A 20,985-nucleotide genomic window follows, 5' to 3' on the forward strand; every position below is an offset into this window, starting at 1 on the left:
TGTCGGGACGCCAGGGCAGAGGCTGGGCCAGGAGGCGACTCCGCTGAGAAGGGGGCGTGGTCAGGAGGGGGTGTGTTCCCCCCTCCCCCGGCCTTCCAAGACTTCGCCTCTGGTCCCGCCCCTCCCTCGGAAGTGACAGACGGTCCGACCAATCAGAGCCGCGGGCCGGGCGTGGAGCAGCCAATCCCGCGGCGGGGGCGGGTCTGGGGAGGGGGCTCGCCGGGCAGGGGAGGGGGCTGCGGGCCTCCGAGGGCGCCCGAGCCGCGACGCGCGAGCCATGGCGCTGGGGCTGCAGCGCGCAAGGTACTGGGATTTCAGGGGCCGGCATGATGAAACTGGGGGGCTCTGCTTTGAGGGACCCCTGGCCCGGGTGGAGGGGGTGCTTGGGTGCAACTCAAGGACACCCCGAAAAGAGCGGTGGGAGGCACGTCTCTGCGCACCTCCACCCTAGGGGGTTGCAGGGGTACAGGAGGCGGGGGGGTGGGGGGGCCGGGGGGTTTACCCCAGACCCTGGCAGCCCCGCCTCTTGCCACCAGGAGTGACTTCAGAGTCGCGATCCCTGACTTCTTGCTGCTGCGGATTCGTTACCCGTCCTGGTTGGGGATGACACTCGGGGTCTCCGTGGAAAAGGGGGTGTTTTGTGTGAGCGGTTCCCGGACTTCTCCAGAAGGCATTTTCGCTCCCCATACTGACTCCTCTGGCCTCTGAACCCCCTACACTGAGGCTGTCCTTCGCCACCAGACCCTTGCGATCCTAAGGGTATAGTGTAGGGCACACCCAGCTGGAGCCTTCCCAGACCTAGGGAATCCCGGGAATGGGGGCTCAGCTCCTGGGTCCAAGAGAAGAGAGAGGTCCCCTTTAGTTGGATCCTTCCTGGCGCAGTCTCCCAAACGTGAGCTCCCTAGAAATACTCAGAAGGGGTCACCTTTCAAAAGCTACCTGGGACCCCACCCCCACCCCCAGGGCCTTTCTGTGGCCTTTTGAAGGGTGGGGTCACCCCCTTTGGTAACCGAGGGACAGCCTGGCCCACTTGCCAAAGACCTGCCCGTCCCTCCTCCACCCCACCGGCTCCTGGGACCACGGGAGGGGGCGCACCCCGCTTTTTGGGGGGGGACCCAAAGGAGGGCGCTGTGCCTGGTTACGAGGAGCCTCCTGCATTGCTCAGCGGATCACCCGGGCAGAGGGAGGTGTCTGTGTTCAGCTCCAGCAGGTGCAGAGGGGGGGGGGGACCTGTGCTCTGGGGCCTCTGCCAAGAGGCCGACCTGGCTGGGTTTGCCCGGGGACCCCATAGAGTGCCCCAGCCCCTTGGCTTCCCCTCTCCAATCTGAGGCATCGGGGAAGCCTCACCCCCTCCCTCCCTCCTCCCTGGATTCCCGGGTTTGATTGGATCCGTCCACACCCCCATGTTTTTCACCCTCCCCCTTCAGCAATCTCCCTCCTCCCCCGCCCGCCCCCCCCCCCCAAATCCTTTCCAGTCTCTGGCTCTGGGCCCATTAGGGAACTCCATCCCATTCCTAAGGAGCCAGCCTGGCCCTCCCCCTCCCAGCGCCCCCTCCTGGCTGGGCAGGGCCCCTCTGGGCTGAGCAGGATGCTCTCCCCTCCCCACTGAAGGCCAGTCCTCTCCCCGGGTGTCATCCCATCACCACACACCCCTCACTCATAATCCCCACCCGGGTCCCAGCCACACTCCGTCCCCTCCGCACCCCTACGATGGCTCTTGGGCCAAAGGGGGCCTGGGCGATGGTGCGTGCCCCCCCGACCCCATAGCCCCTCACCCCCCTCCCTTCTTCCAGCTTGGGCGATGCCATCCACCTTGGTCAGGGATGTTCTTGGGAAGTTTTTTGTTTGTTTTTTTTAATATATTTTATTGATTTTTTACAGAGAGGAAGGTAGAGGGATAGATAGAGAGTTAGAAACATCGATGAGAGAGAAACATGGATCAGCCGCCTCCTGCACGCCCCCTACTGGGGGTGTGCCCGCAACCAAGGTACATGCCCTTGACCGGAATCGAACCTGGGACCTTTCAGTCCGCAGGCTGACGCTCTATCCACTGAGCCACACCGGTCTCGGCTGGGAAGTTCCTGATGGGCTCCCTGCCCACAAGCCCTATGTTCTGGTATGGGCACCCCACCGGATTACCGTGTCCCCGGGAATGAGGAAGTCGGGGAGCCGGGAGGCGCCTCCTGGCCCACACCCCAAATCCCTCCTCAAATCCATCCCCTGCCGCTGGCCTCTCGGGCCACCTCTGGACAGTGTCAAGAGGGCTCTCACCCACAGACAGCCTGAACCTCCCAGATCCTCTGCATTTTTTTTTGCAAGACCCCCCCTCCCACCTCCATCCCCCATACCCAGCTTGGTGTCAGAGGAGAGGCCCAGGAGCAGCCCTGACTATGGACAGGGTCTCCCGCTTTCCCCGGGGCCTCCGCTCACAGGTGGCCAGTTCCAGCTTCTCCCTCTCCCGGTTGGGGGAGGAGGGGCGGAGGACTGGGCTTCAGTCCCCGTTTTGGGGCCTCACCCTGGGGCCTCCCGGCCCGGGCCCCACCCCCTGTTCTCTGCTGGAACAGAGGAAGGGTGGCAGGGTTCCAGCTGCACGTCCCGAGCTGGGCAGGGTGCCAGGGGGCTGGAGCAGGCCGGGCGCCGGGCCAGCGGGGGAGACTGTCCAGCTGGGGAAATCCGGAGGCAGCGGGGACGGGACAGCGGGGGGGAAGGGACGGAGGCCCCTGGGCAAAGGAGGGGGCAGGGCAGGGATCCCTCGCGTGGGCACACCTGCCAAGGCATTTAAAGAGCTCAGGCCCCTAAAGCCAGGGTTCAAATCCCAGTCCCCCCGCGTCCTGGCTGGGTGGCCCCATGCCAGCGACGGTCTCTCTGAGCCCCTGTTTTGTGTCCTGGAAAAATATCAGCCATGCGTCCCCTCCCCCGGCCCTCGGCAAGTTGAAGAGCAGTGAGGGAACAGATCCTGGGACCGGGACACCACCCTGATAGTCAGTAAACCGAGTTCAGCTCAGACGGAGCTCTGGGTGGAAACAGGCAGCCTGGCTGTTAAGGCGGCGGCGGCTGCTGCTGAGGGCAGTGTGGCCATCACCTCCTGCTTGCTTTTCAGGGAAAATACCAGGAGCTTCAGGGTCCCACTAACTGAGCCGCCTCGAGCAGGGCTGGCCGCTGGTGGGGGACCTGGGATTGGCCGCTGGGTCCCCCGGGCCTGTGATGCCCCTGCGGCAGGAAGGTCACTCGCCTGTTGAAGGGGACTTACTGAGGTCTCCGGCTCCGTGAGTGCTCCGTACACCAACACCATCGATGGTGTTACCATCGCTATTTTTTAGTCTTTCCCGGCAGTGCTCGTGTGCAAGTCCTGTAGGTGACTGTGCACACACCTCGCCTGGGAATGAGCACCGAGGCTCCCAGTGCCTCCTGCGCCCCAGCCTTCCATCTCTGATGGGGACAGAGGGGAGGGGGGTGATAATAATAATAATAATAATAATAATAACCTTTCTAGAGCACTCACCACTTGGCAGGCCCTCTTTTAAGCCCTTGAAATATATTAACTCATCTAATGTTTAAAAGAACCGTGTGGCCGAAACCGGTGGCTCAGTGGATAGAGCGTCAGCCTGCGGACTGAAAGGTCCCAGGTTCGATTCCAGTCAAGGGCATGTACCTTGGTTGTGGGCACATCCCCAATAGGGGGTGTGCAGGAGGCAGCTGTTTCTCTCTCATCGGTGTTTCTAACTTTCTATCCCTCTCTCTTCCTTTCTGTGAAAAATCAATAAAATATATTTAAAAAAAAAAAAAAAAAACATGTGAGGCCCTGGCCAATGTGGCTCAGTGGGTTGAGCATCATCCCACGCACCCAAAGGTTGCTGGTTTGATTCTCAGTCAGGGCACATGCCTGGGTTGATCCCCAGTCGGAGGCAGGCAGGAGGCAGCATCCATGTCCTCTCTCTCTCTCTCTCTCTCTCTCTTCCTTCCTCCCTTCCTCCCTCTCTCTCTTAAATCAATAAAAGCATTTAAAAATAAATAAAGACAAGAACCCTGGGAGGTAGGTGGTGTCATTAGGCTCCGGGAGGCTGTGCCGTTTGTCCGAGGCCACACAGCTCATTAGACATGTTGTCCGGCGGGAACCCTGAGCCGGAGGAGCGAGCCCGCTCTGCGCAGTGGGAGGGGCCGGGGACCCAGGCGTCTGCGAAGCCGCCGGGAGGCCCACACTTCCTGTCAGAGAGCCGGCTGGGAGCTGGCAGGAGGGTCTGCACCAGCTGGTTCCCTCTGCGGAGGGAGAAGCCGGCCATAGAGAAGGTTGCAGAGCCCAGCTGCCTGGGCGGTGGGGGCCGGCCTCACCCCCGTTCCCGCCCACCCTCCCCACTCCCAGTTCCTCCAACTCCGGGAGGCCCGCCCACCCCACCCCGGGACAGGATGACAAACAGGGCTGGAACCGAACCAGCACGGGACAGGACGGAATGTCCTCCGGGCAGAGCAGGACTGGAGGCCCTGCTCCCCCACCAGCTGGGAGGGGAGGGATGGGGGCCGTCGCTGGCTCCCTCCACCCCCCTCCTGGCCAGCGATGTCTTTGCCCTCCGCAGTCCGCAGGACAGATCCTCCCCGCTCCTCCGCTGGTGTCTGTGGGTGGGGCTGCAGGTCTCCCGCTGGGGAGTGAGGTTGATGCCACCCCCAGAAGCGGCCTCTGGTTTCTAGGGAGGGTCAGCCTCCCCTCTCAGAGGCCCGCTCCCCTGGGGTGTGGGTCACACGGCAGGAATTACTGGTAGAAGCATGAAGGCTTTGGAACTTACCTCCCTGCCTGAGTTCGAATCCCAGCTCTGCCAGTTTCTGGCTCTGTGACTTCTGGAGCACAGGAGCTCACCTTTCAGAGCCTCAGTTTCCCCATCGCAAAGTGGAGGCTTAAGCTGCCTCCTGCCTAGAGCTCTCCTAGGCGTGAATATGTACAGAAAGGCAGAGTACTTAGTACAGTGCCGGACACAGAAATGCTTAGCAAATCCTAGCTGCTTATTATTCACTAGAGGCCCGATGCTCGAAATTTGTGCAAGAGAAGGCCTTTCTCCCCCTGGCTGCCTACAGGGGCTCCCTATGGCACCCAGGACCCGGCTTCCCTTGCAGAAGGAGGCCCCGCCCACCCGCTGCAGCCCACCGCCCCAACCAATCACATCACACCTACCTTGGCTGGCCTGGCGCCAGTGGGCGTCATAGTGTGGTCCCGGATGGTCGCCTGAGGGTGGCCCACTGTTCGGCCATCTGGTCTAATTAGTATATTATGTTTTTATTATTATAAAATATTTATAATAATATTTATAATTTATTATTATCGCTATTATATTGATTTTTTTTACAGAGAGGAAGGGAGAGGGAGAGAGAGTCAGAAACATCGATGGGAGAGAAACATCCATCAGAGCTGCCTCTTGCACGCCCCCTACTGGGGATGTGCCTGCAACCAAGGTACATGCCCTTGACCGGAATTGAATCTGGGACCTTTCAGTCCGCAGGCAGACGCTCTATCCACTGAGCCAAACCGGATAGGGCTATTATCGCTATTATAAATATAGGTACGATTATAGATGCTATGTGTAATGTACTCTACAACCTAAAAAAAATAACAACTATATCCAAAACCGGTTTGGCTCAGTGGTAGAGCGTTGGTCTGTGGACTGAAAGGTCCCAGGTTCGATTCCAGTCAGGGGTATGTACGTTGGTTGCAGGCACATCCCCGGTAAGGGGTGTGCAAGAGGCAGCTGGTCAGTGTTTCTCTCTCATCAACGTTTCTAGCTCTCTATCTCTCTCCCTTCCTCTCTGTAAAAAAATCAATAAAAATCTATTTTAAAAAAATTTTTTAATAACAACTATAGAGTTTGGCCTGGCCAGTGTGGCTTAGTGGTTGAGCATCGACCTATGAACCAGGTCAGGTTTGACTCCCGAAGCACATGCCCAGGTTGCAGGTTTGATCCCCAGTAGGGGGCGTGCTGGAGGCCACTGATCCATGATTATCTCTTATCATTGATGTTTCTACCTCTCTTCCTCTTTCTTCCTCTCTGAAATATATATATATATAAAACTATAGAGTTTGGATTCAGATAGACCTGGAGTTTGACTTTTAAGACAGCGGTAGACACAGAGAGAAGCACTAAAACCTGGAGAAAAACCCGGAGCCAGAAAGACAGAGAAAATAGAAGTGTTAACGCCCCTGCTTCACTCCTTACGGGCAAACGCAGCCCTGCTCTGTGCCTCGGTTTCCTCGCCTGTTCGATGGCGATGTGACTTTCCTTCTAGGGATGTCTGAGCTCTAGATGGGTTACTATAAGTCACCCACGTGGCGTGTGGACTGACATAATAGCAGAAGCGGAATAAGGGTCATATATATCTGAAAGAAACGCTCATCCTTCTACCCCCCCCCCTCCCCACTCCACTCGCGGAATCCAGGCATTAGAAGCGGGTGCAAGGGCAGGGGGAGCGGTTAGCTGCGGGCTGCACGTTGGTTTGCAGCGTCCAGTCGCCCGCCCTGCAGGGCCCCTGCTGGTGGTGGGTCCCTGGACTTCGAGCTCTGTCCTCCCAGATTCTGAGGACTCAGCTCAGCTGAGGAGGGGAAGGTCAGGAGAGGGGGTTCTGGCAGGCTGGAGGGCAGGGGGTCTGGCCAGCTGCAGGCAGCTTCTCCCCGCTCCTTCCCTTCCCTGGCTCCGGGCCAGCTGGGCCAGCCCCCTCCCCGCAGGCGGCCTCCCTGTCCCCCTGGAGGCCTCCCTGTCCCCCAGGCGGCCCCCCCTGTCCCCCAGGCGTCCCAAGCCGGGGGGGGGGCGGGGGGGGAGAACAGCAGATAAGTCTGGGAGGGGACCAAACGGGCCTGTGGGGCACCGGAGGGCAGATAAAGCCCGGCGCTAGGAGCAGCCCCTCTGCAGAGCCGCTCCAGGCCCCGAGCGCTTCGCTTCGGGAGCTGCGAGCCCGCGCCCCATGTGGCAGCGCCCCGCGTGCCCGTCCCGTCCGCCCCCTTCCCTCCCCGCGGGGCCGCCCCTGAACGCCGCCCCTGCCCGCAGGTCCAGTGCGGAGCTGCGCAGGGAAAAGTCGCGGGACGCGGCCCGCAGCCGGCGCAGCCAGGAGACCGAGGTGCTGTACCAGCTGGCGCGCACGCTGCCCTTCGCGCGCGGGGTCAGCGCTCACCTGGACAAGGCGTCCATCATGCGCCTCACCGTCAGCTACCTGCGCATGCGCCGCCTCTGCGCCGCAGGTGAGCCCGCCCCCGGGAGTCCCACTGCGGGAGGCCCCGCCCCCAGGAGTCCCACCGCGGGAGGCCCCGCCCCCGGGAATTCCCACCGCGGGAGGCCCCGCCCCCGGGAGGCCAGGTCCCGCCCCCACGAGGCCCCGCCCCCGGGAGTCCCACCGCGGGAGACCCCGCCCCCAGGAGTCCACCGCGGGAGGCCCCGCCCCAAGGAGTCCACCGCGGGAGGCCCCGCCCCAAGGAGTCCACCGCGGGAGGCCCCGCCCCAAGGAGTCCCACCGCGGGAGGCCCCGCCCCAAGGAGTCCACCGCGGGAGGCCCCGCCCCAAGGAGTCCCACCGCGGGAGGCCCCGCCCCCAGGAGTCCACCGCGGGAGGCCCCGCCCCAAGGAGTCCCACCGCGGGAGACCCCGCCCCCAGGAGTCCACCGCGGGAGGCCCCGCCCCAAGGAGTCCCACCGCGGGAGGCCCCGCCCCCAGGAGTCCCACCGCGGGAGGCCCCACCCCCGGGAATTCCCACCCCCGGAGACCCGGCCCCCGGGAGGCCAGGTCCCGCCCCCACGAGGCCCCGCCCCCGGGAGTCCCACCACGGGAGGCCCCGCCCCCGGGAATTCCTACCGCGGGAGGCCCCGCCCCCGGGAATTCCCACCGCGGGAGGCCCCGCCCCCAGGAGTCCACCGCGGGAGGCCCCGCCCCAAGGAGTCCACCGCGGGAGGCCCCGCCCCAAGGAGTCCCACCGCGGGAGGCCCCGCCCCCAGGAGTCCACCGCGGGAGGCCCCGCCCCAAGGAGTCCCACCGCGGGAGACCCCGCCCCCAGGAGTCCACCGCGGGAGGCCCCGCCCCAAGGAGTCCCACCGCGGGAGGCCCCGCCCCCAGGAGTCCACCGCGGGAGGCCCCGCCCCAAGGAGTCCCACCGCGGGAGGCCCCGCCCCCAGGAGTCCCACCGCGGGAGGCCCCACCCCCGGGAATTCCCACCCCGGGAGACCCGGCCCCCGGGAGGCCAGGTCCCGCCCCCACGAGGCCCCGCCCCCGGGAGTCCCACCACGGGAGGCCCCGCCCCCGGGAATTCCTACCGCGGGAGGCCCCGCCCCCGGGAATTCCCACCGCGGGAGGCCCCGCCCCCAGGAGTCCCACCGCGGGAGGCCCCACCCCCGGGAATTCCCACCGCGGGAGGCCCCGCCCCCGGGAGGCCAGGTCCCGCCCCCACGAGGCCCCGCCCCCGGGAGTCCCACCACGGGAGGCCCCGCCCCCGGGAGGCCAGGTCTCCCCACCCCCCCCACCCCCCCAGCCCCCCACCCCCCGCCTCCGCGTCGAGGCCCCGCTCCCTGACATCTTCCCTGCGGATCCCCAGCCCTCCTGGAATCCACTTCCCTGGCCCCCTTAGGTGTTCATCACTAGTGAGGCCCCACCCCCTGGAATGCACCCTTGGGAAGCTTTGCCCCCTTAGAAATCTGCGGGATAGGAGGCGGGCTAACTCCCTAACGCTCCTCAGCCCTTGGGATGTGGGCTGCAGGTAGACTTCCTAGGCAGGGCCTCGTCCCCCTATAATAAATATCCCTGGGAGCTTCTCGGCACAGTTTTTAATTACTTGGGAAAGTCCCCCTTCCCCTCCCAGATCCCTAGTTCTATTGCTTGTCCCCAGAATTCCACTCTGCAGGAGGCTCTTTCTCTCTCTCTCTCTCTCTCTCTCTCTCTCTCTCTCTCTCTCTCACACACACACACACACACACACACACACACATCCCTAGGGGCTCCAGGGCCCTTGAAAAGATCCCTTATGTGGAAAGCAGAGTCATCCTCTCAGGCTCCGCCCACTACATTTCTGTGCCCCCAAGAGCTTTAAGTGTCTGGGAGGCTCCGCCCCCTAAGAATGCTGCCACCTGGGCCTCTCGGCTCCTTTAGAACTCTGCCCACGGGAAAGGCCCTGCCCCAAGAATCCGGGGCCCCTTAAAATTCTGACTCCCCCTAAGCCCTGGCCCCTCAGCGTTTTGACCACTTGGAATATCATGCCCTTGGAATCCTGTCCCCCTGAGAGTTCCAGCCCCTTGGGAGACCCCACCGCCTTAGAATCTGTCCCCCTGAGAGGCCCCACTCCCTGAGAATTCCAGTCTTCGGTGGCCCTGCCCTCGGGGTTCCAAGCCGCTGGGGGGTGTCCCCCTCCCCTGGGGTGCCTGTAATGTCCTCTGAGTGAGGGAAGGCCGAAGGGAGCTGGCCCGTGGGGCCCATGGCTGACGGGAGATGCCCCCACCCATGCTGGCCTGGACGCCAGGGGAGTGGAACCAGGTGGGAGCAGGGCTGGAGCCCCTGGACGCCTGCTACCTGAAGGCCCTGGAGGGCTTCGTCATGGTGCTCACGGCCGAGGGCGACATGGCCTACCTGTCGGAGAATGTCAGCAAACACCTGGGCCTCAGTCAGGTGAGAAGCGCTGCGGGCTCTGTGCCTGGTCTGAGCAGGGGCTGCTGGGATACAGAGGTGACCTGGACCGCCTCAGCCCTGCCTTGGTGGGGTCCGCAGTACAGAAGGAGCCTCAAAATGCTCAGGGCTGGGAGGGGGCAGCCGAGGGGTCTGGGCAGGCCCAGGGGGGGTGCGTACCTGACCCCACCTGGAGGGATGGGGAATCAGATTTCTATTTTATTTCTTTTTTTAAATATATTTTTTTGATTTTTTACAGAGAGGAAGAGAGAGGGATAGAGAGTTAGAAACATCGATGAGAGAGAGTCACCGATCAGCTGCCTCTTGCACACCCTCTACTGGGGATGAGAGAGAGTCACCGATCAGCTGCCTCCTGCCCACCCCCCACCGGGGATGTGCCCGCAACCAAGATGCATGCCCTTGACCGGAATCGAACCTGGGACCTTTCAGTCTGCAGGCCAATGCTCTATCCACTGAGCCAAACCGGTCTCGGCTCTATTTTATTTTTTAAAATATATCCTGGAGGGAAGCTAGGGTTTCCAGGAGAAAACATCTGAGCTGAAACCTGAAAGACTTAAGCCAGTCAAAAGGTCTGGAGAATGGGCCAGCAAAGACTAGAAATATAGATAACCGAGGGAACAGAATATCCGATGACTTAGAGGTGAGGTAAAACAGAGCATTTTGGCCCTGGCTGGTGTTGCTCAGTGGGTAGAGTGTCGGTCTATGGACTGAAGGGTCCCGGGTTGGATTCCAGTCCAGGGCACATGCCCAGGTTGCAGGCTCTATCCTCAGTGGGGGGCGTGCAGGAGGCAGCTGATCCATGATCCTCTCTCATCACTGATGTTCAATCTCTCTCCCTCTCCCTTCCTCTCTGAAATCATTAAAATATATATATTTTTTTAAAAAAAAAACAACAAAAAAACACAGATCATTTTGGGAAATAAAGACATTTATCCTGGTTAGGTGCAGAGTACAATGGAAGAAGATGAGAGAAAATAGGCTAGAGGGGCCAGGAGGGGCAGAGAATTAGGGTCAAGGGAGGTTTAGTTTCAGGCCACTGGTGAGCCCTGGGAGGATTTTAAGCAAAAGAGAGGTTGCGTTAGAGAGGGAGAACCATGTTTCTATTTTATTTTTTGAAATATATCTTTATTGATTTCAGAGCAGAAGGGAGCAGGGGGAGAGAGAGAGATAGAAACACCAATAATGAGAGAGAATCATTGATCGGCTGCCTCCTGCACGCCCCCTACTGGGGATCGAGCCGGAAAACCAAGGCATGTGCCCTTAATTGGAATTGAACCTGGGGACCCTTCAGTCCACAGGCTGGTGCTCTATCCACTGAGCCAAACCGGCTAGGGCCAGATTCCTGTTTTAGAGAGACCCCTCTAAATGCTGCACAGAGATAGAATGGGAGCAAGTGGAACTAGAGGCTGGGAGAGCCTCAGGGAGGTGGGTGGGAGAAGAGTCGGAGCCTGAGGATGGGAAGACAGACAAGAGACACTTATGGAGTAGAAGAGATTTCAGCGAATCCCTAGAGCCGGCCGCATGAGAGAGCTGCCATTGTGTCTCCTAGGTCACAGGACAGGGCTTCATGCTGCTCCTTTTCCCTGCCTGTTACCCACTCTGGGTGCCAGTTTGACCTTCCAGCCTAACCTCTTGGGCTCAGAGAGATGGAAGTCCCCAGGTCCCAAAGCTAGAAAGTGGCAGAGTCAAGACTCAAATCCAGCAACAAGAGGTGCTGTCAGCCCTAGCCGGTTTGGCTCCATGGATAGAGCGTCGGCCTGTGGACTGAAGGGTCCCTGGTTCGATTATGGTCAAGGGCATGGATCTTCGCTGCAGTCTCGATCCCCAGCAGGGGGTGTGCAAGGCAGCTGATCCATGTTTCTAGCTATCCCTCTCCCTCTCTGTAAAATCAATAAAATACATTAAATCAATAAATAAAAGTAAGTTATTTTTTTACAAATGAGGTGCTGGCCGAAACCGGTTTGGCTCAGTGGATAGAGCGTCGGCCTGCAGACTGAAAGGCCCAGGTTCGATTCCGGTCAAGAGCATGTACCTTGGTTTCGGGCACATCCCCAGTAGTGGTTGTGCAAGAGGTGGCTGATCGATGATTCTCTCTCATTGATGTTTCTAACTCTCTATCCCTCTCTCTTCCTCTCTGTAAAAAATCAATAAAATGTATATATTTTTTTTAAATGAGGTGCTGTCAGAGGAGGGAGGTCTCACCCAACCCTGTTCCCCATCACCGCTGGGCTATGAGCTATGTGGTTCCCTTTCCATCTGTGCCCACCACCCCCCCAAACTCCCATCCCCTCTCACCCCCTCATCCCTGACCTCCCCCAACCCCACCCCCGGCACTAGGCTCATTGCCTGAATTGGGAAAAGGAGCTGGGTCTTTGGCTGGCCGAACAGGTGGGATGTGAGTGGGGTCTCACCGCAGGGCCTTTGCACTTGCCGTTCTGCTTCCCAGAACACCCTGCTCCCCGGAGCCACGAGACCACCTCGCTGGCTTTGTCCGGCCACATTCCCTCCTCAGAGAAACCGTCCCTGACTCACTGTCTCTGAAACAGCATCGCCCCAAAATAAATAAATACGATAGCATCCCTTCGGTCCATCGCCTTACCCTGCTTTATTTTTCCTTCATGTTTCTTAGTATATTATTTTGTAAATATGTGTTTCGTTTTGTCTACTGGGCCATCTTCCCTCACTAGCCAGCAAGCTCTGAGAGGCAGGGACTTTCTTTGTGGTCACTGCGATGAGGCCACATCTAGACCCGGGCCTGGGAAGCAATATGCTGGAGGGAGGGGAGGGGAGGGGGGGAGAGGAGAGGAGGAGGGAAGGGGAAGGAAGGGAGTGAGGGAGGAAGGAAGGAAAGGAGGGAGGGAAGAGGGGAGGAACGGAGGAAGGAAGGGAGGAAAGAAGGGAGGGAGGAAGGAAGGAAGGAAGGAAGGAAGGAAGGAAGGAAGGAAGGAAGGAAGGGAGGGAGGGAGGGAGGGAGGGAGGAGGCTGCTGACACAGCCCAGGCTCCTGACTCAGGCTGGGTGCTGGGTGATGGGCTGGGAAGGCGGAGGTGGGCCAGCGGCCTTGGAGAATTGCTTCCTCCGTGACGCCCTGCTTCCCGCCTCAGCTGGAACTCATCGGACACAGCATCTTTGACTTCATCCACCCCTGCGACCAGGAGGAGCTCCAGGACGCCCTGACGCCGCGGCTCAGTGAGTGCCCGGAGGCCTCTGTCCCCCTCAGACTGCGGGAGCCGAGGCTCCCCGCCCCCCCGCCCCCCCCCCCCGCCCGGCCCCTCTGCCTCTGGATGCTGGATTGAAAAACACGGGAAGCAGCCACGGCCCTGCCCCGGGGTGGGCAGGAGCAGGCCCCGCCTCGCGGGGTGCAGCTCTGAGTGTGGGGAAGAGGCTGGGAGACGTGGGCGCCCAGGACGCCGGAGGGAGCTGGGCCGGCCCTGTCCGGAGCTGCCCTGACCTGCCTCCCCCCCACCCGCCCCCACGGCCCCCCCAGGCCTGTCCAAAAGGAAGCCGGAGCCCCCCACGGAGCGGAGCTTCTCGCTGCGCATGAAGAGCACCCTCACCAGCCGCGGGCGCACCCTCAACCTCAAGGCGGCCACCTGGAAGGTGGGCAGGGCCTGGCTGGCGGGGGCCTGCTGGGGCCAGGCTGACCGCAGAGTCTTGCGGGGGTTGGAGTCCAGGGGTCTCCCAGGTCCAGGGGTCTCCCAGGCCGTTGGGTGTCCATGGCATTGGGGCGGTGGGGGGCCCTGGATCCCTTCTTAGCACAAATCTCTGTGGGCCGGGGGTGTCCCAGGCGGATGGGTCTAGAGCAGTGGTTCCCAGCCCTTTTTTGGCCACGCCCCACCTAAGCACCCCTAAAATCTAGATTCCCCCTGTGACATATACTTCTTACTCTTCAAAAAGTGAGCTCCTGTTCACAGGGAGGAAGCCTGAAAGGCCATGAACTTGGTCTCAACAAGCCTCCAAAGAACGTGGCATCCATGAAAAGAGAAAAATAAAAGAACGAGCCAAAACCGGTGTGGCTCAGTGGATAGAGCATCGGCCTGCGGACTGAGGGGTCCCGGGTTCAATTCCGGTCAAGGGCATGTACCTTTGCAGGCACATCCCCAGTGGGGGGTGTGCAGGAGGCAGCTGATCGAAGTTTCTCTCTCATTGATGTTTCTCTCTATCCCTCTCCCTTCCTCTCTGTAAAAAATCAATAAAATATATTTTTTTTAAAAAAAGAACGAAAGGGCAGTTGAAGGACTGAGGAAGAAATCACTAAGAAATTGTTTTTAAAAATAATAATAATAATATGAAGTGATATGAAAAAATAATAAATGAAGTTTCAAAACATATAATAGAGAACCGGAATGCATAAATATGTCATAATACATATTTATATACTCACTGTACACGAGGCCCCTCGAGCCATAAGAAATGCAAAAGATTTCACTGTAAATAACTCATTCTCGAATTGCCCCCCAAAAAAAGCAAATTGCCCATGCCGAAACCGGTTTGGCTCAATGAATAGACCGTCCGCCTGCGGACTGAAAGGTCCCGGGTTTGATTCCGGTCAAGGGCATGTACCTTGGTTGCGGGCACATCCCCAGTAGGGGTTGTGCAAGAGGCAGCTGATCGATGATTCTCTCTCATTGATGTTTCTAACTCTCTGTCCCTCTCTCCTCCTCTCTGTAAAAAATCAATAAAATATATATATATATATTTTAAAAAAGCAAATTGCCCCCCTGTGGGGCGTGTGCCCTACATTGGGAACCACTGGCCTAGAGTCTCCCTGGGGTTGGTATCGGGGCCCTCGGACCTCCCTGTGTCTTAAAATCTGGAGTTCTTCAGAAGCCCCTGAGGTGGGGCCCCTGTGGGGTTGGGGCTGGGGTCCCCCCGTCCTCAGGGGTTTCTTCTCTGCTCCCCGTGGGGCCCACAGAGGCATATCCCCCAGCCCCGCGGCTTCCCCGGCCCCCGCGCCTCCCGCCTCGCCCCTCCGCCTCCAGGTGCTGCACTGCTCTGGACACCTGAGGGTCTACACGCCCCCTGCACAGACCTCCTCGGCCGGGAGCCCCAGCCTGGAGCCCCCCCTGCAATGCCTGGTGCTCATCTGTGAAGCCATCCCCCACCCGGACAGCCTGGAGCCCCCGCTGGGCTGGGGGGCCTTCCTCAGCCGCCACAGCCTGGACATGAAGTTCACCTACTGCGATGAGAGGTGGGCGGGCCCTCCTACTCCCCACCCCTCCCCAACTCCGCCTCTTCCTCTCTGCCCAAGTCACCGAGGTTTCTGTGTGTCTTTTTATCTTTGATTCTCTCTCTGCTGCTCTCTCTTGGTTTCTCCCTGTCTGTCTGTTGCGCTCTCTCTCTCTCTCTCTCTCTCTCTCTCTCTCTCTCTCTCTCTCTCTCTCTCTCTCTCTCTCTCTCTCTCTCTCTCCTTCCCTGTCTATTGCTCTCCTAAAATGCGTCAATTCACGTGAAAAAGTTAGGACCAGCCCTAACCGGTTTGGCTCAGTGGATAGAGCATCGGCCTGCAGACTGAAGGGTCCCAGGTTCGATTCCGGTCAAGGGCATGTACCTTGGTTGTGGGCACATATCCATTAAGGAGTGTGCAGGAGGCAGCTGATTGATGTTTCTCTCTCATCGATATTTTTTTTATTATTTTATTTTTATTTTTTATTTTTTTATTAAGATATTATATGTGTACATATCTTTCCATTCCCCCCCCCCAACGCCCTCGTCAATATTTCTAATCTATCCCTCTCCCTCTGTAAAAAATCAATAAAATATATATTTTTTAAAAAGTTAGGACCGTGCCCAACAGGCAGTAAGCACTCAACAAACTGTCGTTATTAGTTCTCACTCCATCTTTGTCTTTCTCTCTTTTCCTCTCTTCCTTCTGCTCTTCACTCCCTCCCTCCCTCCCTTCACTTTGCTGCATCTTCCCTCTTTTCCTCACCCTGGCGTTGTACTCAGGAATGGTGACTCGGGGTTCGAGCTGCTTGGGTTTAAATCCTGGCTGTGTGTCCCTGGCCCAATGGTTTCACCGTCTGCGCCACACGTGTCACTGTCTTACAGAATGCTAACAGAACCTACTGTGCGCAGCTGTTCTGAGCGCTCAGTGAGTTGCCTGGTACAAAGCACGACAGAAGTGTCTATTTTTTTTAAGCCATGAACATCATTATTACTTTCTATTTCTATTCATTCTCTCAGATCTTTCTCTTTTTTTTTTTTTATTATTGATTTTTTTACACGGGGAAAGGGAGAGGGAGAGAGAATTAGAAACATCGATGAGAGAGAAACATCCATCAGCTGCCTCCTGCACACCTCCTAATGGATATGTGCCTGCAACCAAGGTACATGCCCTTGACCGGAATCAAACCTGGGACCCTTCAGCCCAAAGGCTGACGCTCTATCTATCCACTGAGCCAAACCGGTTTCTGCCACACTCTCCTCTTTTCCTATTCCTCACTCTCTCCCTTTCTCTACATGACAAGCCTGGCTCTGTCTGTCTCGCTGGCTTCATCCCTGGGTCCCCTGCCCCTGCCCCCAGCGAGTTGAACTGACCAGGCTCCGCTGTACCTGCCCCAGGATTGCCGACGTCGCTGGCTACCGCCCCGATGACCTGATCGGCTGCTCCGCGTACGAGTACATCCACGCGCTGGACTCCGACGCCGTGGGCCAGAGCATCCACACCTGTATGTGTGCGGGTTCTGTTTCCCCGGGCCTGAGCCTGCCAATACCAGCTAGCTCCCCGCTCCCCGGTCCCCGAGGAACCCGGTCCCCCCTGGCCCCTCACACCGAACCCCCTCCCCCCAGAGCCTTCTCTCCCCAGGGGCCCCTTCGGTGGCCCTGAGTCCTCCCCGTCCCCTCCCCTCCCCAGTGCTGAGCAAGGGCCAGGCAGTAACCGGGCGGTATCGCTTCCTGGCACGGAGTGGTGGCTACCTGTGGACCCAGACCCAGGCCACAGTGGTGTCGGGGGGCCGGGGCCCCCAGTCTGAGAGTATCGTCTGCGTCCACTTCCTCATCAGGTAAGCGCTCCTGGGTCTGGTCTGTGTGTGTGAACAGGTGTGTGTGTGTGTGTGTGTGTGTGTGTGTGTGCGCGCGCGCGCACAAGTGTGGCTGCATAGTGTGCACACATGTGTGAGAGTGTACACACATACCTGTGTATGGAACATGTGTGACAACACACAGGGGTCTGTGTGTGCATATGAATGTAATAAGTACATAGGCTATTCTTTTAAATTAAAAGGACTATATTCATGTTAAAATAAGAAATCTAGCCAAAACCGGTTTGGCTCAATGGATAGAGCGTCGGCTTGGGGACTGAAGGGTCCCGGGTTCGATTCCAGTCAGGGGCATGTACCTTGGTTGCAGGCATATCCCCAGTAGGGGGTGTGCAAGAGGCAGCTGATCGATGACTCTCTCTCATTGATGTTTCTAACTCTCTATCTCTCTCCCTTCCTCTCTGTACAAAATCAATAAAATAAATATTTAAAAAAAAAAAAAAGAAATCTAGTAGGTTCATGGGGACTTGTTTTGCTTTTTTTAAAAAAAAAAATTGAGGTGTTGCCCTCGCTGGTTTGGCTCAGTGACTTCTGAGTTCGATTCCGGTCAAGGGCATGTACGTTGGTTGCAGGCCTATCGCCGGTGGGGGGTGTGCAGGAGGCAGCTGGTGGATGTTTCTCTCTCGTCCATGTTTGGGCTGTTTCCTATTTTGAGTGATTATTTAAAAAGCTACTGTAAGCATTCTCACACAAGACTTTGTGAAACTATATGTTTTCAGTTCTCTTCGGCTAACTCTGAGGAGTGGAATGAACGGGTCATGTGGTCAGTGTATATTTAACTTTGTAAGAAACTACCCAACTGTTTTTCCAGAGCGGCTTACCATTTTGCATTCCATCAGCCATGTAAGAGGCTTCCGGTTGTATCCTTGCAGCTGCACAGCATTTTGTATCGGCTCTTTTTGTCTTGGTTGGTTTTATCAATTTTCTTTTAAAGCATGAAAATATGTTTTTTTTGTTGGTTTTTTTAAAATGTATTTTATTGACTTTTTACAGAGGAAGGGAGAGGGATATAAAGTTAGAAACATCGATGAGAGAGAACATCGATCAGCTGCCTCCTGCACACCCCCCACTGAGGATGTGCCCGCAACCAAGGTACATGCCCTTGACCAGAATCGAACCTAGGACCTCTCAGTCTGCAGGCCGACACTCTTTCCACTGAGCCAAACCATTTTCACCTGAAAATATGTTTTTATTGATTTGAGAGAAAGAGGAAGAGAGAGGGAGAGAGAAAAACAATGATTGGTGCCTCCCATATGCGCCCCAACCAGGGACCTAACCTGAAACCTGAGCATATGCCCTGACTGGAGGGTCGAACTGGCAAGCTTTCAGTGCACAGGACAATGCTCAACCAACTGAGCCGCTCTGGGCAGAGTTTGCTTGGTTTTCATTTTAGCCATTCTAATGGAAGTGTCATAGTAAACCATACCCCTCCTCCCCATTGCGTATCTTAGAAGTTTTCTACCATAACAACATGGTAACAAAGATAGCACATGTGTTATAATAAAAGCCTAATATGCAAATTGTCCCCTCGACTGGGAATTTGACCAGGAGTTTGACCAGGGGGTGGGGCCAGCCAGCTCCTCCCCACAGCCAGCCCCAACCTGGCCGGAGGCAGCAGGCAGCTGGGGGAAAGGAGGCAGCTGGCAGCCTCTAGGGACCCAACCCGTGCACAAATTTTGTGCACTGGGCCTCTAGTTAATCACCTAAGACAGAGAGAATGATAGCTTTCCTTTTCTTTTTTTAAATATATTTTATTGATTTCAGAGAGGAAGGGAGAGGGAAAGAGAAACATCAATGATGAGAGAGAATCATTGATCAGCTGCATTCCCCCCACTGGGGATTGAGCCTGCAACCATGAGGCATGTGCCCTGACCAGAATTGAACCGTGATCTCCCTGGTTCATAGGTCAATGCTCAGCCATTGAGCCACTCCAGCCAGATGAGAGTGACAGTTTTTTTTTTTTATGATAACCTTCTGGAACATGGCACCAATTTCTGAAGTCTTAGGAATGTTCCCAGGGTTGTGTTTTTTGTTTTTTTGTTTTTGTTTGTTTGTTTTTTAATATGTATTTTTATTGATTTCAGAAAGAAAAGGAGAGGGAGAGAGAGATAGAAACATTAATGATGACAATGAATCGTTGATCGGCTGCCTCTTACATGTCCCCTACTGGGGATCGAGCCCGAAACCTAGGCATGTGCCCTGACCGGAATCGAACCTGGGACCCTTCAGTCCATAGGCTGATGCTCTATCCACTGAACCAAACCAGCCAGGGCTTTCCCAGGTCTTTTTGATCAAGGAGAGATTTCTATTAGAAAATAGAAGTTGGTAACAGGAGTATTCGTATATGTCTTTTGCACATGAAAACAAACCGATCCTCTTTCAAATGTTCTCGCTTCAACACCTCTTCAAATCAGGATCTTAGAATAACTTACAGACAATGAAAGAGGAGAGACCTACCTCCATCTTTCCCGGAAACTCCTTTGATTCATATGGCCGGGCCCTGGGCTTTCAGTTTTGCACTCTAAGCAAAGAGCAGGCCTGGAGATTTCGGTTTTACTGGCAGAAAATGGGTGAGGAATGATAGGCATTTCAGTAGTAACAGTGAATTGAGGAGCCTGAGGTGTAAATCATCCTCAGTGCTGCGTACCTATTGTACAGCGCGCGGCTGTGTGAGTATCGTTGCTTATGCTTTGTAAAGTCTACGCCCCTCCCCTTGTACATATATTAGCTCATTTAAGCCCCATAGCAACCTGGGGAGAAGGTACTGTTATTATTCCTTCTTTTTCTTTTTTTAATATTTTATTGATTTCTTACAGAGAGGAAGGAAGAGGAGAGAAATAGAGAGCTAGAAACATCGATGAGAGAGAGACATCGATCAGCTGCCTCCCGCACACCCCACACCAGGGATGTGCCCACAACCAATGTGCATGCCCCCAACCAGAATCGAACCCGGGACCTCTCAGTCCGCAGACCGACGCTCCATCCACCGAGCCAAACCGGCCTCGGCATTATTCCTTCTTTCTAGAGGAGGAAACAGAGGCCCAGAAAGGTTCAGCCACATGCTCAAGGTCACACAGCCCCTAAGTGGCAGAGCTGGGATTTGAACCCAGGCCATACTGGTTGCAGAGCCCTCGCTCTTAACTCCTAAGCGGTACTGATTGTCTAGGAAATGTTTGTGGAAAGAATGAACGAGTGAACTCCATGTGCCAGCCTGAGTGTATGGAACATGTGCACCTATCTGTCCTTGTACATGCATGGGCATATTTGAGTGTTGTTGTTTGTGCCTGTGTGTTCCCAGTGTGTGTGCGTGTGTACTGTGTGTGCGTGTGTACTGTGTGTGCCTGTGCTTTTCAAAGGGGGTGGGTGGCTTTGGTGCAGCCTACAGGGGGATGTTTCCAGCCCGGATTGCGGGGGGAGGGGGGATCATAGCTTCTCTAAGAGCTGGCAAGAGGACCACCCACATTGTGTCCTGGATAGTGTCATGCAAATGAGATGCAAATGAGGGCCTGGTCCTCAGCCAGGCCACAGACCAATTCTCCAGAAGCCAGTTTGCTCAGGGACATTTGGATTGTCTCTGCAGCTCGAGACTGCAGGGAAGGGAGGCGCGGGGACGTAAGAAAGATGTATTAGCCAAAACCGGTTTGGCTCAGTGTATAGAGCATCTGCCTGCCAACTGAAGGGTCCCAGGTTCGACTGCAGTCAAGGGCACGTACCTTGGTTGCGGGCACATCCCTGGCAGCGGGTGTGCAAGAGGCAGCTGATTGATGATTCTCTTTCATTGATGTTTCTAACTCTCTATCCCTCTCTCTTCCTCTCTGTAAAAAATTAATAAAATATACTTTTTTAAAAAGGAAAAAAGGGATGTATTAATATGGCCATTCCCTTGAACATCTATGAATAGAATCTTCATAAATAAAATCTTATTAATTAAAATATATCCCTATCAAGTCTTCATATTTGGTAACATAGGGATGTTACATATATATTCTTCATGAATACATTTTAATGAAAGTTTATGAATAAATATATATAAAGAGGATATTTCACTTTTATGCCTTTTATTTTCCCTGTCTCTGCCCCTCAGTTCCCTACCCACTCCCCCTTGGCCTCCTCTCTCTACCCAAGTTGTACCAAGTGCCAACTCTTTTTTTTTTTTTTTTTAATATATTTTATTGAATTTTTACAGAGAGGAAGAGACAGGGATAGAGAGCTAGAAACATCGATGAGAGAGAATCATCGATCAGCTGCCTCTTGCACACCCCGTACTGGGGATGTGCCTGCAACCAAGGTTCATGCCCTTGACTGGAATCGA

General features: G+C 56.4%; 1 protein-coding gene across 2 annotated transcripts in view; it reads left to right on the forward strand.

Annotated features, from left to right (window-relative positions):
* Window positions 1-245: 245 nt before the first annotated feature.
* Window positions 246-20,985, forward strand: part of HIF3A (hypoxia inducible factor 3 subunit alpha) — a gene marked incomplete at its 5' end in the record, with an annotated part of 37,947 nt that continues 17,207 nt past the window's right edge. Inside the window, 8 exons of one of the 2 annotated variants that reach the window (XM_084905963.1) lie at window positions 246-303; window positions 7,023-7,213; window positions 9,471-9,616; window positions 12,738-12,822; window positions 13,121-13,233; window positions 14,616-14,824; window positions 16,198-16,304; window positions 16,490-16,637. In XM_084905963.1, the coding sequence (XP_084762089.1) occupies window positions 278-303; window positions 7,023-7,213; window positions 9,471-9,616; window positions 12,738-12,822; window positions 13,121-13,233; window positions 14,616-14,824; window positions 16,198-16,304; window positions 16,490-16,637 (1,025 nt within the window). Of the gene's footprint in view, window positions 304-6,939; window positions 7,214-9,470; window positions 9,617-12,737; window positions 12,823-13,120; window positions 13,234-14,615; window positions 14,825-16,197; window positions 16,305-16,489; window positions 16,638-20,985 lie in introns of those variants that run through there. The other variant, XM_084905962.1, reaches the window with a different exon arrangement.

Source organism: Pipistrellus hanaki (assembly GCF_964339955.1).
Source record: "Pipistrellus hanaki genome assembly, chromosome: 15".
NCBI classification, from domain to species: Eukaryota; Metazoa; Chordata; class Mammalia; order Chiroptera; family Vespertilionidae; genus Pipistrellus; species Pipistrellus hanaki.